Source organism: Pimephales promelas, chromosome 1 (assembly GCF_988280905.1).
Source record: "Pimephales promelas chromosome 1, fPimPro1.hap1.1, whole genome shotgun sequence".
NCBI classification, from domain to species: domain Eukaryota; kingdom Metazoa; phylum Chordata; class Actinopteri; order Cypriniformes; family Leuciscidae; genus Pimephales; species Pimephales promelas.
This window is the reverse complement of record NC_142769.1, coordinates 8,573,732-8,587,519: the sequence shown is the minus strand read 5'-3', so window position 1 is coordinate 8,587,519 and position 13,788 is coordinate 8,573,732. Positions and strand designations below refer to the sequence as shown.

Here is a 13,788-nt window from a genome sequence, read left to right as displayed (position 1 = left end):
CACTTTTGAACAGTGCATGTCTTTCTTAATGTCCATGCTGAAACACGCAATGTAACCTTCTGCTCGCTCCCTTCTAAACACTTTCTAACATGGGCATGAACTGACCCCTTGAATAATGTACCAGCTTATTTTTTACTTGAGTAGAAGTATAAAAAGTAATGTTTTACAATATTGAGCTACTCTCTAAAAAAGTTACTTTTTATGCAAAGTAATGCATTGCATTACTTTTTCTCACCTGGGCTGGGCTTGTTTTGTTTTATAATAACAAAAAAAGTTCTGTTTATGGAAAATGTAAAGGCCCTTTCACACCAAGGGTGCTTTTCAATAGTCAAAAATATGTTTCCTCGCTCCTTCCTTCAGCCATCTTGAAGGACATCTCAGTTCTTTTGCACCACGAGGAATGAGGAGCGAGGAGTCGTGCGCATCTTTTTGTCTGCTTGACAGGACCACAGAAATCTGCGTATATTTTATTAGAGCAGTTAAAATTTGTGCTTTGAGTCTCTCATATCAGACTGATCTCATGAAGTAGCGTGTGTATGACACGCCAATTCGTATTTCCATTTTTGGCGTGCTATCAAGACGCATAATCGCTTTTCAGCGTGTTTATGAACGCCGTTGACTTAACGTTATATAAATATATGACTTGCCTCAACCCCGTCCCTAAACCTACCCGTCACTGGGGTTAATGGCATTTATGACATTTGACATTCGCGGGGACATTTGACGGCGTGTACAGACACGCGGAATCACTCGGACGTTAAAGGCGTAGACAGACACGCGGATACACGCGGATAGCTCAAAATGCGTTGAGATAACACGCCACTTGACTCGAAAGTGGCGTGTATGTTTACGGAAAAGTCATGATGTCATGTTGCTCATATACCCCTTTTCCACCAAAGCATTTTGAGAGCCGGTTCAGAGCCTGTGCGCGAACCAGTTCTTTGTGTTTCGACAGCCAAATTACCGGTTCTCGGTCGGGAAAACTGGTTCCTAAGCGGCACCAACACTTTGCTTGACTAGACCGTTCTTTTACCACGTCATGCTTACATCGGGGGCTGGGGCGGGTTTAGATGTGTTCTAAACATATTTTCTGACCATCGCAAAGCCAGGAGAAACTGCAGAAACACGATGGAGTCCGCCTGTAATTGTTATGATTGAAGTTAACGCAAGCGTTTCAATTTTTTATTGAAAACATTATAAGCAAAGAAGAAAACAGTCACAATATAGAACAAATAAATGGAAAGAAAGAAAAACACAAGACAGGGGTACATTACTAATCAGAAAAGATTACATATCAAAGGGAAAGATTAAAAGACTTCCATATTTCAATTGTTTTTAAAGCCTTCTTGGTACACGAGTTAGAGATAATCCCAAAGTAATGTTGTACTTGCAAGCGTTTCTAGCTAAGACGTATGGCGACGTACACAGTGACGTAACGACGTCGTTCCCTGGGCGCTCCAGTCAGTGGAAAAACAAACAGGTTCTGAAAAGGTTCGCAAGTTGAACCAACTCCGAACCAACTTTGAACCAGCACCAGTTCTGAACCAGGTCTTTTTTTGGTGGAAAAGGGGTAATACTGACCACTGGATGTTCAACATGGAAACTCATGGCAAAGAACTCTCCAAGGATTTGAGAATTAGAATTGTTACTCTCCACAAAGATTGCCTAGGCTATAAGAAGATTGGTAACACCCTGAAACAGGTTTTCCAAGACGGGCTCCACTCAGAACAGGTCTCGCAACGATCAATCAAATAAGTCAGTGCTCAGACCATATGCCACAGAAGGAAGCCTCTTCTGAAGCTGGTTCACAAGAAAGCCCTGAAAGCAACCTGCCCAATAGTATGACTTCCTGGAACCATGTCCTGTGGCCCGATGAGACTCAGATAAACTTGTTTGGCTCAGATGGTGAACAGCATGTGTGGCGCAATGGTAAGGAGTACCAAGAGAATTGTGTCTTGCCTACAGTCGAGGAAGTTGGTGGTAACGTCATGGTCTGGGGCTGCATGAGTGCTGCTGGTACTGGGGAGTTGAGCTTCATTGAGGGAAACATGGATTTCAATATGTACTGCGACATTCTGAAGCAGAACATGATGCCCTCACTTCAGAAACTGGGCTGAATGGCATGATAACGACCCCAAACACACCGCCAAGATGACAACTGCCTTGCTGAGGTATATAAAAGGTGAATGAGTGGCCAAGTATATCTCCAGACCTGGACCTTATTGAACACCCATGGGGCGTCCTCAAGCAGAAGGTAGAGAAGCACCACGTGTCTAATATCCAGCAGCTCTGTGATGTCATTATGGAGGAGTGGAAAAGGATCCCCACCTTGTGCAGCTCTGGTGAACTCCATAGGAGGATTAAGGCAGTGCTAGATAACAATGGTGCTCACCAGGGGCGGCTCGCCCATAGAGGGCGCTGGGGCGCCGCCCTCCCTCCGACCTGTCTGTCTGTTTTTTTAATATATATTATAATTTATCATTTTGAAAAATAATCTGTGTTAATTATATGCTAATAATGGTTTTACTTTGAAAAGTGTTTTGAACTCACCAGAATGATATTTGCATTCACTTTCGTTACTTTTATCATGTTGGTGTAGTAGTATAGCCAATAGGCTGTCTTCTCAGGGCGCCAGTTCGCTCAGCCCAACAGTGCTGGAATTTAAGCCAATGGTTCCCCGGTTGCTATGCAAAAAAGTTTATATTTCGCCAATCAGCGTCGTCAAATTTTATGGTTTGGGGGCGCTGAAAATATCGCCCACAGTATCAGATTAGGGGAGTGCACCGTGCACGCGCACCACGGGACATTTTTTTTTACCTCAGATGAGATCAGAACGGCAGCGCCAGTGACGTCGAGTGGAAATAATGTCAAGTTAGTCGTGGGAATTGACCTGTCTGTCTCTGTCACTCACTCACTCACACACACATAAACACTGTTTCACACACATTTGATATTAAAATAGTTATAGGAATATTAATACCTATGTGTTTGCTTTGTTTTTTGATGTTTTTAAGTTCTGAGCTAGATTACTGTTTCATACTAGTTAAAATCAACTTTCTTCTCATACTTGGGTGTTACCCTCAAGAATGTTGTCCCACCCTCTCTTCCAGAGCCTTTTCTCTCTCTCTTTCTCTAGTATCAACACATTGTTATCCATTATCCAATTGTCAATTTGTCAAAAATATGTAGTCTACAGCTGGGGATTGATTAAACTAGATTGTTGTATTACCTATTATTTTTTGTATTACCTATATTATAATTTATCAATATTATGCGTTTGCACTTTTTCGGTCAGCACACAGAGCATAATAAACATGCAACTTGTTCATTATCATTAACTGTCAAACTGTTATTATTATTATTGTATTATTTGACCATTGGTATTGACTGGTTTAAGTTATTTTATTGGTATAGGTTAGGGCATGGCCTAAGGCCTAAAATGCACCAGAATGCAGGAAATCACATCTACTAAATTCAAAATTTTCTGGGGGGGGACCCCCAGCCCCCCCTCTTATTCAGCCCCCCCTCAAATATTTTTCACCAGCCGCCACTGGTGCTCACACAAAATATTGACACTTTGGACACAGTCTTGACATGTTCATTTAGGGTGTGGTGTACTTGCTTTTGTTGCCAGATGTTTTGACAATAATGGCTTTATGTTGAGTTATCTCCAGAGAACAGTATACTGCTATACAAGCAGCACATTGACTTCTGTTGTCCCTTAGATATACTAAAATGTTTGCTGAAATGTGAGGGGTGTAGTCACTTTTGTGAGATACTGTAGGTTTATCTATACCTCGCATACTAAGGGGGTGGAGCTTTGACACCAGGAAAGGAAAGGATGATGCACAAAGGCTCAGGCTGAAGGAAATGCAAACTCATGTCTGTACAGTAGAGGGAGCATCTCACATAAACCTTTCAGTTGTGTTGCATTTTGAATCGCAGTAGGACACAAGAGAAGAAACTTCAAGGCTCCGATATTGCATACTTATTAATAATTACTTCACGACAGCTAAAAAGTATGTTTTATATAAATGTATGTAGTATGAAAGTAATCTGGACCTACCAGTGTCATGTAATTATACCTCGCTTCACTGCCATTCACAAATCCTCTCCCATGTCCACATGGTATAGTAAAGTGACGATCATATTATGCCACTTCAGGATCTCGCCAGTAGTAGGTCGGTTACTTTTTGCGAACTCTTTTATGAATTCCATTTTTGCCAATTTTGTTTATTAGTATGATTGAATTGGATTATTGAAGTTCAGCAGCAAAGGAACTGGTTAATAATTTGTTATTTAAAATCTGTGTAATATTCTGAGTTTGCATTTGACAGTATTTGAGCTATACAAAATCTGTTTTTGTGCAAGTGAGATGTCTAAATGCATGCTTACATTAGTCTAGAAAAGATATACTAAAATAACATGCTTACATTACCATCATGTTTACACAGCGCACACAACGCCTCTGCAATTACTCACGATGTTTCTTAACATAGGGACGGGAGAGGTGTCAGTCAATAAATGGGAAAAAGTAAATTGTGTTACTTGCTGGAAAAAGTAACTTGGTAACTTTGCAAGAGTAACTTAAAGTAATCTGATTACATGTAATGCATTACCCAAACACTGTTGTTACTATGGTGGAAAGGTGACCTTGTGATTTGCTGCATGAGATGTTTCTATATTGGTTATAGACTGACATTTTCTAGCAGTGACATCTGCTGCTTCTCAGAAAAAAATGTGTATTATAGTTGTATTACTTCAATGTCATGTACATTTTATTTGTGAAATGCATGCAAACATGTGCATTTTAAATATTTGGGTATTGAAAAAAAAACCTATAGAAAAAAAAATTCAACTCACAAACACAGGAAAAATGTTGGAAAAGTTTAATCTTTTTCAACTGCCACTCTATAAAATATGAAATGTGTAAGAATTACAGTGCTTTGTAGAACAATAAAATGATAAATTAAAATATTGCAAATACAAAATGAATATAAAATATTATATAAAATTAAACCCCAATAAGACAAAGATCCATAAAAATAAAATTCACCACAACATTGAAAAAATAAGAAATAACACCGTAAAAACCACAACAATAACATTCAGTGTTCGGAGATAAAGCACCACAAACAGCATATTTCAAACATCTAGTTTGACTGCTACATTACGTTAATAATACATAAACCTGGACTATTATGACAATGTGTTTCTCTGAAGTCTCTCCCACACGCTAGCTCTGTGTTCAGGTGTCAGGCAGGGTTTAATGACATTCTCAATGTTCTCCACTCTTCTTCTGAAACGCTCTCGGTCTCTAGCCATCTGCAGCCAACAAGAGCCATCCCGGGCCTCCCTGCTAGCAAAACTCCAGGCCACCAGGGGGTGTACAGTCACCTTATCACTGAAACACACCTGAAATAAAACAAAAGACAAAAGCATGTTATTATCAGATAGAAGTACAACCGACCGCTGTAACCTTTAGTCTGTTAGTCATGCAGCACGAGTCACATGTCACATGACATCCTGACTAACAGGAACTGGTTTGACTACTAGCTACCGTCAGCTGTTGTCATGGAAGAGGGATGATTTAGTGTTTTCAGCCATCTTATAGCAACCGCAATATGAATCCATGTTTGTTGACTTTTCTATTGGAAATTTTATTTCCGGCATCTTCTCTGCTTTCTTTTAGAATTATCTATAATTTTGAATACCATAAATACAGGTTAATTATTATATTATTACAGCTCATTTATTTATTACCCTTTATTTATATTAATTTTATTTATTTATTTTAATTAATTATTTAAATGAACAGTGTTGTATATAATAATATTACTAATATTCTTCTAATGTTTAAAACATTAAAAAAAAATTTTTTTTTTAAAGTTAGCTTATTGTTAAGTGTGGTAATAATCACTGGCTTTTTGTTTTGTTTGTTTTTAATCCACCTATGTATTTTTGTTGATTTATTCACATGGTCTTCTGTTGATTTATTCTGTATTTTTTTATTTACTTGTATCTTTTTTACACTGTAAAGCACTTTAAAGGCGCTATAGTTATCATTATTTCACAAAAAGTTATCTTTATTTTATTCACTTAAAAATGTGTTTTCCATTGGTGTTATGGTTAATTTAAACTTAAAAACTGCTTTTGTTAGCTGAAATTAAGCTGAAATCAAATAAAATATTCAATGAAAAAAAATGTGGCTTGACTAAATGAAATAAAATAAGTATGAAGTTTAAGAACAATAATGACTTAACCATTACTATTAAACTAAAACCAAAATAAATCAAAGCTAACTATTAAAAAAGAAAAAGCCCATAAAATTGCTAAAATAACATGAAAACTAAAAATAGTACAACCTATTAATAAATACTATAAATAACACAGGTTTCCATGAAATGGTTACCTTCTTCCCTCCCTCCTTTGAGTTTGGTTTTGGATGACACTCTTCTGGCCTTGTAGCTGGTGTAGGTTGAGCTTTATTCTGTGAGCTCAGAGTTAGTTGGTTCTGCTTAGTGTTTGTTCTGGAGCCGGTGGACGAGCAGAAGCTCAGAGGGTTGTAGGGGTCATTGCTGTTGAGAAAGGATTCCCAAAGCTCAAGGCTCTCAGCTGATGCCTCTGAGTCATCATCATCATCATCATCTGACCATTCAGAATCCACATCCTGTGGCTCACAGTCTTCCTCTTCATTGTCCTCATCATCTTCTTCCTCATCGGTGTCTTCATCAGACTCCCATTCTGAGAGCCTGGCTTCATCATCTTCCTCTTCATCCAAATCAATCATTGAGGATTCCTGCTCAACAGCAGGCTCGATCAACTCATCCTCATCATCCAACTTCATAACAACCTTCATCTCTGGATCCTTCCCATCCCAGATTTCCCTTTCCAGGGCCTCCACACCTTTCTTCTTCATCTCGCCGGTCATGGTCATGTTTTTTCCCACACAAACAAAGAAAAACATCTTGGAACAGAAAAGCTTTGCTACACTCGTACAGCAGTTCACAACTCTTTGGATGACCTGCCACAGATGGAGTCTGATCTTCATGATGGACGTTTCGCGATAATAATTAAGATGTAGATCTTCATGCGTTCCAGGTTTACTGGACGAAAGCTCAGGACTCATCTTGGATTGCATGAATAGAGGTTCCTGAGGTAAACGGCATTGATATGGCAGTGGACGATGAGGGGAAATGGTGAATGGTGCCATAATCTCACTAAATCTGTAAAAACAAACAAAAACACCATGAAACAATCAATATTTTTTAATTATATTAAAACCAGTGGAAGATTTCTCAGTCCTCAAAGGGGTGTTGTTTGCATTGTTGCTACAACATTCAGTATGACACACCAATGAATGTGACAAAGCCTGTCTTTCACTGCGTGCTGTCTACAGAACAACATAACAAAATACCCATGATACCAAAATAATACCATTGACAAATGATATATAGAACTAAATTGCCTAATTTATTGGTTGGCTACACCGAATAAAATATTTTCATTTTTCAACATCACGAGCGCGTTAATAGACATCTAAGGTTCTTACCTTTGTGAGTTTGTCAGCCTGTCGCTTGGCAGTCGCTCCAGCGAAGATTTGGTTTTCCAATGTTGAATGTACTAACGTACCCTAAAACACTGTTTGAGCAATACGACGACTTCAATTTAAACATAAACTCCATGTTCGGTTTGTTCATCAACATCTCGCGCTTGGTTCGTATTTCATGTATGTCATTATTCTTTGCCGTAAATAGAAATGCTGCTGTGAGTGACGGCGAGTGTTTATATAAACCGTGATGACGTTTTCATGCGAAGGCGGGACTTGCGACTTGCGTCTGGGAAATCACGTAGCCCACGTTTCGTTACGTTTCGAGAAACTCCAGTGGTGGCGGGGCTTGGCCAGCAGCGTCTGGTTGAGACTGGATTGCATCATACCCTAATATGGAAAGTGAAGTCCAGAACAGAACAGTCTGGCGGAGGATGAAACTGTAAACAAAAACATCTCTAGGGAACTTTCTTTAGGGGACGACGTTTAATATTTTAAAGTAAAATGAAAAGTGAAGATGAAAAACACAAAAGAACTCGGAATGCATGGCGTCCATAAACCAACTCCTTAATTTTCTTTTATATCATATATATTGATAATAAGGTAGTAGGCTAATTCAGAATGCCACATGATGGGTCAAAGTAACTCATCTGTGGCAAGTGACTAATAGCCTAATACCAGAGAATGTCTGCTAATACTATAGCCTATTGACAGCACAGACAGTGCCACACACACACACTAATAATAACAATGCAATAAACATTAACTCGGCAACATAAAATGTAACATAGCATCAAAACATCCTATAATATGGGAGTTAATAAAAAGAAATATGGGTATTTTGAAAACCTATACCTAATGTGACTTTCTGACTTATATAGGCCTATATTGTTGTTGTTGCTGTAAAAACACATTATCTTGTCGAACATAATATAGATTTTCAATTAAAATTATATAACAATTAATAATTTTTACTTCCAAAAAACAATTTTTTAGTATTAAACATTTTTTTCATAGACTAGGCCTAGATTATTGTATGGATTATAATTATTCTGACAACTTTCTCTTCTAAAACCTGTCTGATATTTATGATCTTTACTGTTTCAGATGTTTGTAAAAAAATTGATGAGATTGATGAAATTGAATTGATTGATGTTGTAAACTGCTCAAGAATTAATTATCAGGCCATGTTACACAAATGTGAAAAGATTCAACTAAGTAAAAACTGCAATCTTTTTAGCATCAGCTGCTTCATAAAGCTGATGACCTATTTTAGACAGTTTTGTGAAGTTTATGTGAACCCCATGAGGAAAGGGTTAACCGGCAATGTGATTATCCCATCTTGTGATCCCATTTCCAGCCATGAAAGAAGGTATTTTATTTGTGCAGGACATATCTCACCACTCACTTACTCACCACTTCAGAACTGCAGAGCTGCAAACCCTGGTAAGTGTTAAGATTCTGACTATGGGACACCGAATGTGGGATTCTTGTTACTGTATGAAAAATGTTACTTATAGTTACCACTCTGGTTCCATGCAGAACCTTTAACATCCATGAAATCTTTCCATTCCACAAAAGGTTCTTTAGTGGGAAAAGGTTCTTACCTTTTTAAAATGTTTTTTTTTTTTACAAGAAAAATCTTTTAAGAACTGTTCAATGAATGATTCTTTGGGGAACCAAAATATTGTTCTTCTATGGCATCACTGTGCCAAAAAATTTAAATGACTGTACTTTTTTTCTACAATACTATCTTCTTCACGTATTTGTAACAGAAAGGATTTTTGCATCAGTGGGGAAATTCTGATGAATGATGTTAGTTTCTGATCATTAAAAATAAAACTGTAAAAGATTGCTCCAGGATTTAAAAGAGCAACTTCACATTAAAATATAATGGCCTTGGTGCTTTATTGGCCATCATGTTGACCACTGAATCTTTCCATTTAATTGTATTGATTTGATATATATATATATATATATATATATATATATATATATATATATATATATATATATATATATATATATATATATATATATATATATATTTGATGGTGACCTCACATTTGTGGATTATGCACTGTGGTTTTAAAGTGATTTTAAAGTGCTTTATAAATAAAGTTTAATTTGATTTGATTTTAATTATCTAAAGAACCTTTGCTTTTTCCACTAGAACCTTTCGTGGAATGGAACATTCCATGGATCTTAAAAGATGTCAAAAAAGACCTTTATTTTCAAGAGTGTAAAATGTAAAATTTGGAAATAGAAAGACTGAAACAGTATGTTCTTATAAAATGCACATAGCAATAATCTTCAATTACATTTACAATTTTTTACACCGACTTTTTGGCAAAAACTACCAAATATCTAACTAAAAATAACTGAAACCTTAACTCTTTCCCCGCCACAGGAATTTTCCGGGTTTTTGTGTTTTCATTGTTATACGGTGGGGGGCGCTATGACACACGATTTTCTCTGCTTTATGCTCAAAATGTTGCTTTTTTAAAAATAAAACATCGATATTTAAGGAACCTGTGGTATTACAAATTTATTATATGTTTAATTTAGGTTTCCACTCCAATGGTATAAAAACTGATCAAGTTTAGTAGATGATTATTGAGTCTCCAGCAAGAGTCTCCTTTCCTGTTTTCTCACCTTTCAGCCTAGAGATTGAATCGTTTAGGTTGATTGGAGTATAAATGAAAACCAACACGTAGTCTATAGAGTAGAGGCTCCGGCATAAGTCTGACGCAGAAGTAGAAATCAGCCTTGACGCGTTCGGTGCGCAAGAACGGCAAGACCCCATTTCGGGAAAGCACATTCACTTCTACTTGTCTTGCTGTTAATTTTAAAGAGGGTGGCGCATGAAGCTAGAAACTATATTTCTTTTGATATGTTGCATGTTCAGATATTCATACAACAATATATTCTGGGGGCCATGGAATTTTTGTGAAGCACTGGCCGTGACTGGCACCTTATATAAAAACGCTGGCGGCGAAAGAGCTAACATTCACAAAATATATTTTTACAGTGTTAAGACGTCGATCAGCTCATTATGTGTCCTGATGTCGTGGTGGTTGATGGCCGACCGTATTGAAGAGTGTGAGAGCAGTGACATGGAGACCGGGCCCCGGCCCCCGACCCCTGCTGGTCCTGCTGTGGTGACGCTCTCTTTTGCCTACCAGGGCCTCTTGGAGATTCCCTATGATACCATTCTTCAGCATCAGGACACTCTGGAGGTTCTGGACCTTAGTTACAACTTGCTGGATGAGTATCCTTTTGGGAATCAGATGTCTTGGTCATATGTTCATAATGTTACTAACATTGTAGGTTTTTCTTATGTAAATATGTAGGTGACAAGGACATAGAGCTTCTTTTTTACAGATTGCAAAACAAAAAAACAAAAAACATCCTCATGTTTGCCTGTTGGTAGCAGTGTCGATGTTCTTGTTCTTGTTTCATACCTCGTCATGCCTTTGTTTTATGTTTATCACGTTTTGTTAATCAAAGTTGCACTAGGGTTCTCACTACAAAGAACACTAGTACAGAATACTGGACCAAACATGGACCCAGCAATTCTTCTCTTCCGCCTCAGCCAAGGTCACTGTCCAATTGAAGATTACGTGAGGGAGTTTTGTGAGCTTTGCCATAAGGTAGACTTTGGTGATGATATCGTAAAGGACATGCTCCGCCATGGACTTAAAGGGATATTCCACCGTTTTTTTCCCTTAAAGGGAAAACTTTTCCTTAAAGTGGAATACTCCACTTTTTTTTGGAAATACGCTCATTTTACAACTCCCCCAGAGTTAAACTGTTGAGTTTTACCTTTTTTGAATCCATTCAGCCGATCTCTGGTTCTGGCGGTACCACTTTTAGCATAGCTAAGCATACATCATTGAAGTGGACAAGGCTATTAGCATTTCTACCAAACAAATTACTAAAGTGTTTCGATATTTTTCCTATTTAAAACTTGACTCTTCTATAGTTACATCGTGCACTAAGACAGACGGAAAATGTAAAGTTGAGATTTTCTGGGCTGATATGACTAGGAACTATTCTCTCATTCCTGCGTAACAATCAAGAAACTTTACTGCCGTACCCTGAGTGCAGCAGGCGTAATGATATGATGCAGTGCCTGAAAATAGTGCCCAGCTTCCAAAGTGACCGGGACTTAGTTTGTGTAGTCATCGCGCCTGCTGCACTCATGGTACGGCAGTAAAGAGCTGCAAGGGCTATGTCACGTTTTAGTTTTTGTTCCTTGTTCCTGTTTCATGTATGTTATGTGATCCCTTTTTCAAGTCATGTGATCCTGCCATGTGTTACCTTTTCTGATGTATCATGCTGTCATTGGTTCATTGTTGCCCCATGTCTAGTCATTAGTGTGTATTTAAGCCCTCATGTTTGCCCTGTGTCTTTGTCTAGTATTGATTGTTTCATGAAATACTGTAGACCTGTCGATGTTCTTGTGTTTAGTTCCATGCCTTTGTTTTATGTTTGATCACGTTTTGTTAAAGTTGCACTTGGGTTCTCACTACAACTTGCCTCCAGAGGATTCATTACAATGGCATTGCTGCAAAATAAATAAATAAATAAATAAAAAACCCTATTGGAACCTTGATTTTTTTTTCTTTATAGAAGAAAGGCTATTAAACAAGAACACACGTAAGCTTATCATGTGATTGCCCTTAACCGAGCTGCTGACGGAATCCTGCTCTTTTGGGGGGTTTGGAGAAGCTCAGCACACTCATCCTGGACTGCAACAACTACAGCGCACATGTCAAATTCCCCTACATGCCCAGCCTCACCACCTTGTGGATCAACAAGAACAAAATCAGCAACCTGCCCATTGTTGTGGAAGAGATCTCCTGCAAGTTCCCAAATATCAAGTGAGTTCACCCAAGAACATCCATTCATGCATTAGCTCAGTCATGATCATGTTTTCTTTACAAGTGACTTCCAGTAATTGACCTGTTTGCTTTCATTGTAGAATTCTTAGTATGATGAACAATGAAGCAGCGCCCAGTTACTTTAATGGAGGCAGTCGGACACAGTATATCGATTACAGGTAAGTGTGAGAAGAACCGATGTATGAAATCTGATATTGATCTGTACTTTTTGGTCTGTTTTAAGAATTTCAAAAGAAGCGCACCTTAGCATACTTTGAAAAAGAATAGTTATTACAGAAATAATAAAATATATATTTAAGTGTGAAAGTTTTCAGACAATCAATTGCAATTTAACTTAAATATTCTTGTTTAAATGTATATTAAATGCAATTAGCAGAACTTTAGAGTGCTTTCTTAAGTAATTTCATAATTCTATTGTATTTGAAATATGGTTATATGTATGTAATTTTACTTTAATGTAATTTTATTGAAACCTGTATGCCATCTATTTAAGTATATTTGTAATTACACATGTATAATAACGAAGTTTAAATTAGTAGATTTATTATATTAAAACTTTAAATTTATTATTAAATAACACACTACAGTTAACATTATAATCAAGTTGGCTACTAAGTATTTTAGTCAGTACATCAAAATAAGTGTACTTCTTTACATCATGACAAAATATTATTATTAACATATTTAATGTACATTAAAGGGAAACTTTTAATTTTTAAAGAAACAGTCACGGAAGTGTACTATCTTTAAGCATTCTTATTTTAGATCATATACTTTTAAGATTTGCGGTACACTACAAGTGAACATTCTAGACATAGGCCTACTTATTTTTCACAAGGGTATACTGTACCATCTAGTGGTCATGTTTTGCTTAAGCAGATTTCAGTCCAATAACAAACCTCGCTGTGCTGTAGTATTTGTGCCAGCAAGTTCAGCATTCATTTACAATCTCTAATACACAGAGTCCATACTACTAATATCTCTCTATATGACAGGCAGTATGTGATCAGTCAGATATCCAGTCTGGAGGTGCTGGATGACACAGAGGTGCAGGTGAAAGAGCGTGAACTGGCCCGAAAGACCTACAGGATGCAGAGAATCAAAGAAGGTCGCAGCAAGAGGAAGGAGCTTCATCGCTAACAGAGAATTGTTCAGCATTTCACACGCTTTTCCCGAACTGTATGCATGCCAAGACACTTAGTAGGCTATCCCACAACAATCCAAGCGGTTGTCCCAGACTTCATGAGCTTCAAAGCTTGTTGACAGGAAGTAATTCATCCACCAGATCATGGATTTGGAAGCTGCAACAAATAAATATGAAATGGCATTGGA

At 37.5% G+C, this 13,788-nt stretch overlaps 2 protein-coding genes across 3 annotated transcripts; one reads left to right on the top strand and one right to left on the bottom strand.

The window, feature by feature from the left end:
- Positions 1-4,874: 4,874 nt before the first annotated feature.
- On the bottom strand, positions 4,875-7,774 carry ppp1r15a (protein phosphatase 1, regulatory subunit 15A). The gene is made up of 3 exons (XM_039668999.2): positions 7,553-7,774; positions 6,413-7,226; positions 4,875-5,415 (listed from the first exon to the last, which is right to left on the bottom strand). Exons 2-3 carry the CDS (start codon positions 7,211-7,213, stop codon positions 5,200-5,202), a joined length of 1,017 nt encoding a protein of 338 aa, XP_039524933.2. The 5' UTR covers positions 7,214-7,226; positions 7,553-7,774; the 3' UTR covers positions 4,875-5,199.
- Positions 7,775-12,170: 4,396 nt separating this feature from the next.
- Positions 12,171-13,788, top strand: LOC120477384 (leucine-rich melanocyte differentiation-associated protein). Of its 2 annotated transcripts, none has more exons than XM_089122983.1 (3): positions 12,171-12,435; positions 12,546-12,614; positions 13,452-13,788. In XM_089122983.1, exons 1-3 carry the CDS (start codon positions 12,341-12,343, stop codon positions 13,594-13,596), a joined length of 309 nt encoding a protein of 102 aa, XP_088979109.1. In that variant the 5' UTR covers positions 12,171-12,340; the 3' UTR covers positions 13,597-13,788. The 2 variants fall into 2 exon arrangements, with proteins under 2 accessions (XP_088979109.1, XP_088979065.1); XM_089122939.1 differs by having other exon boundaries at positions 12,183-12,435; positions 12,537-12,614.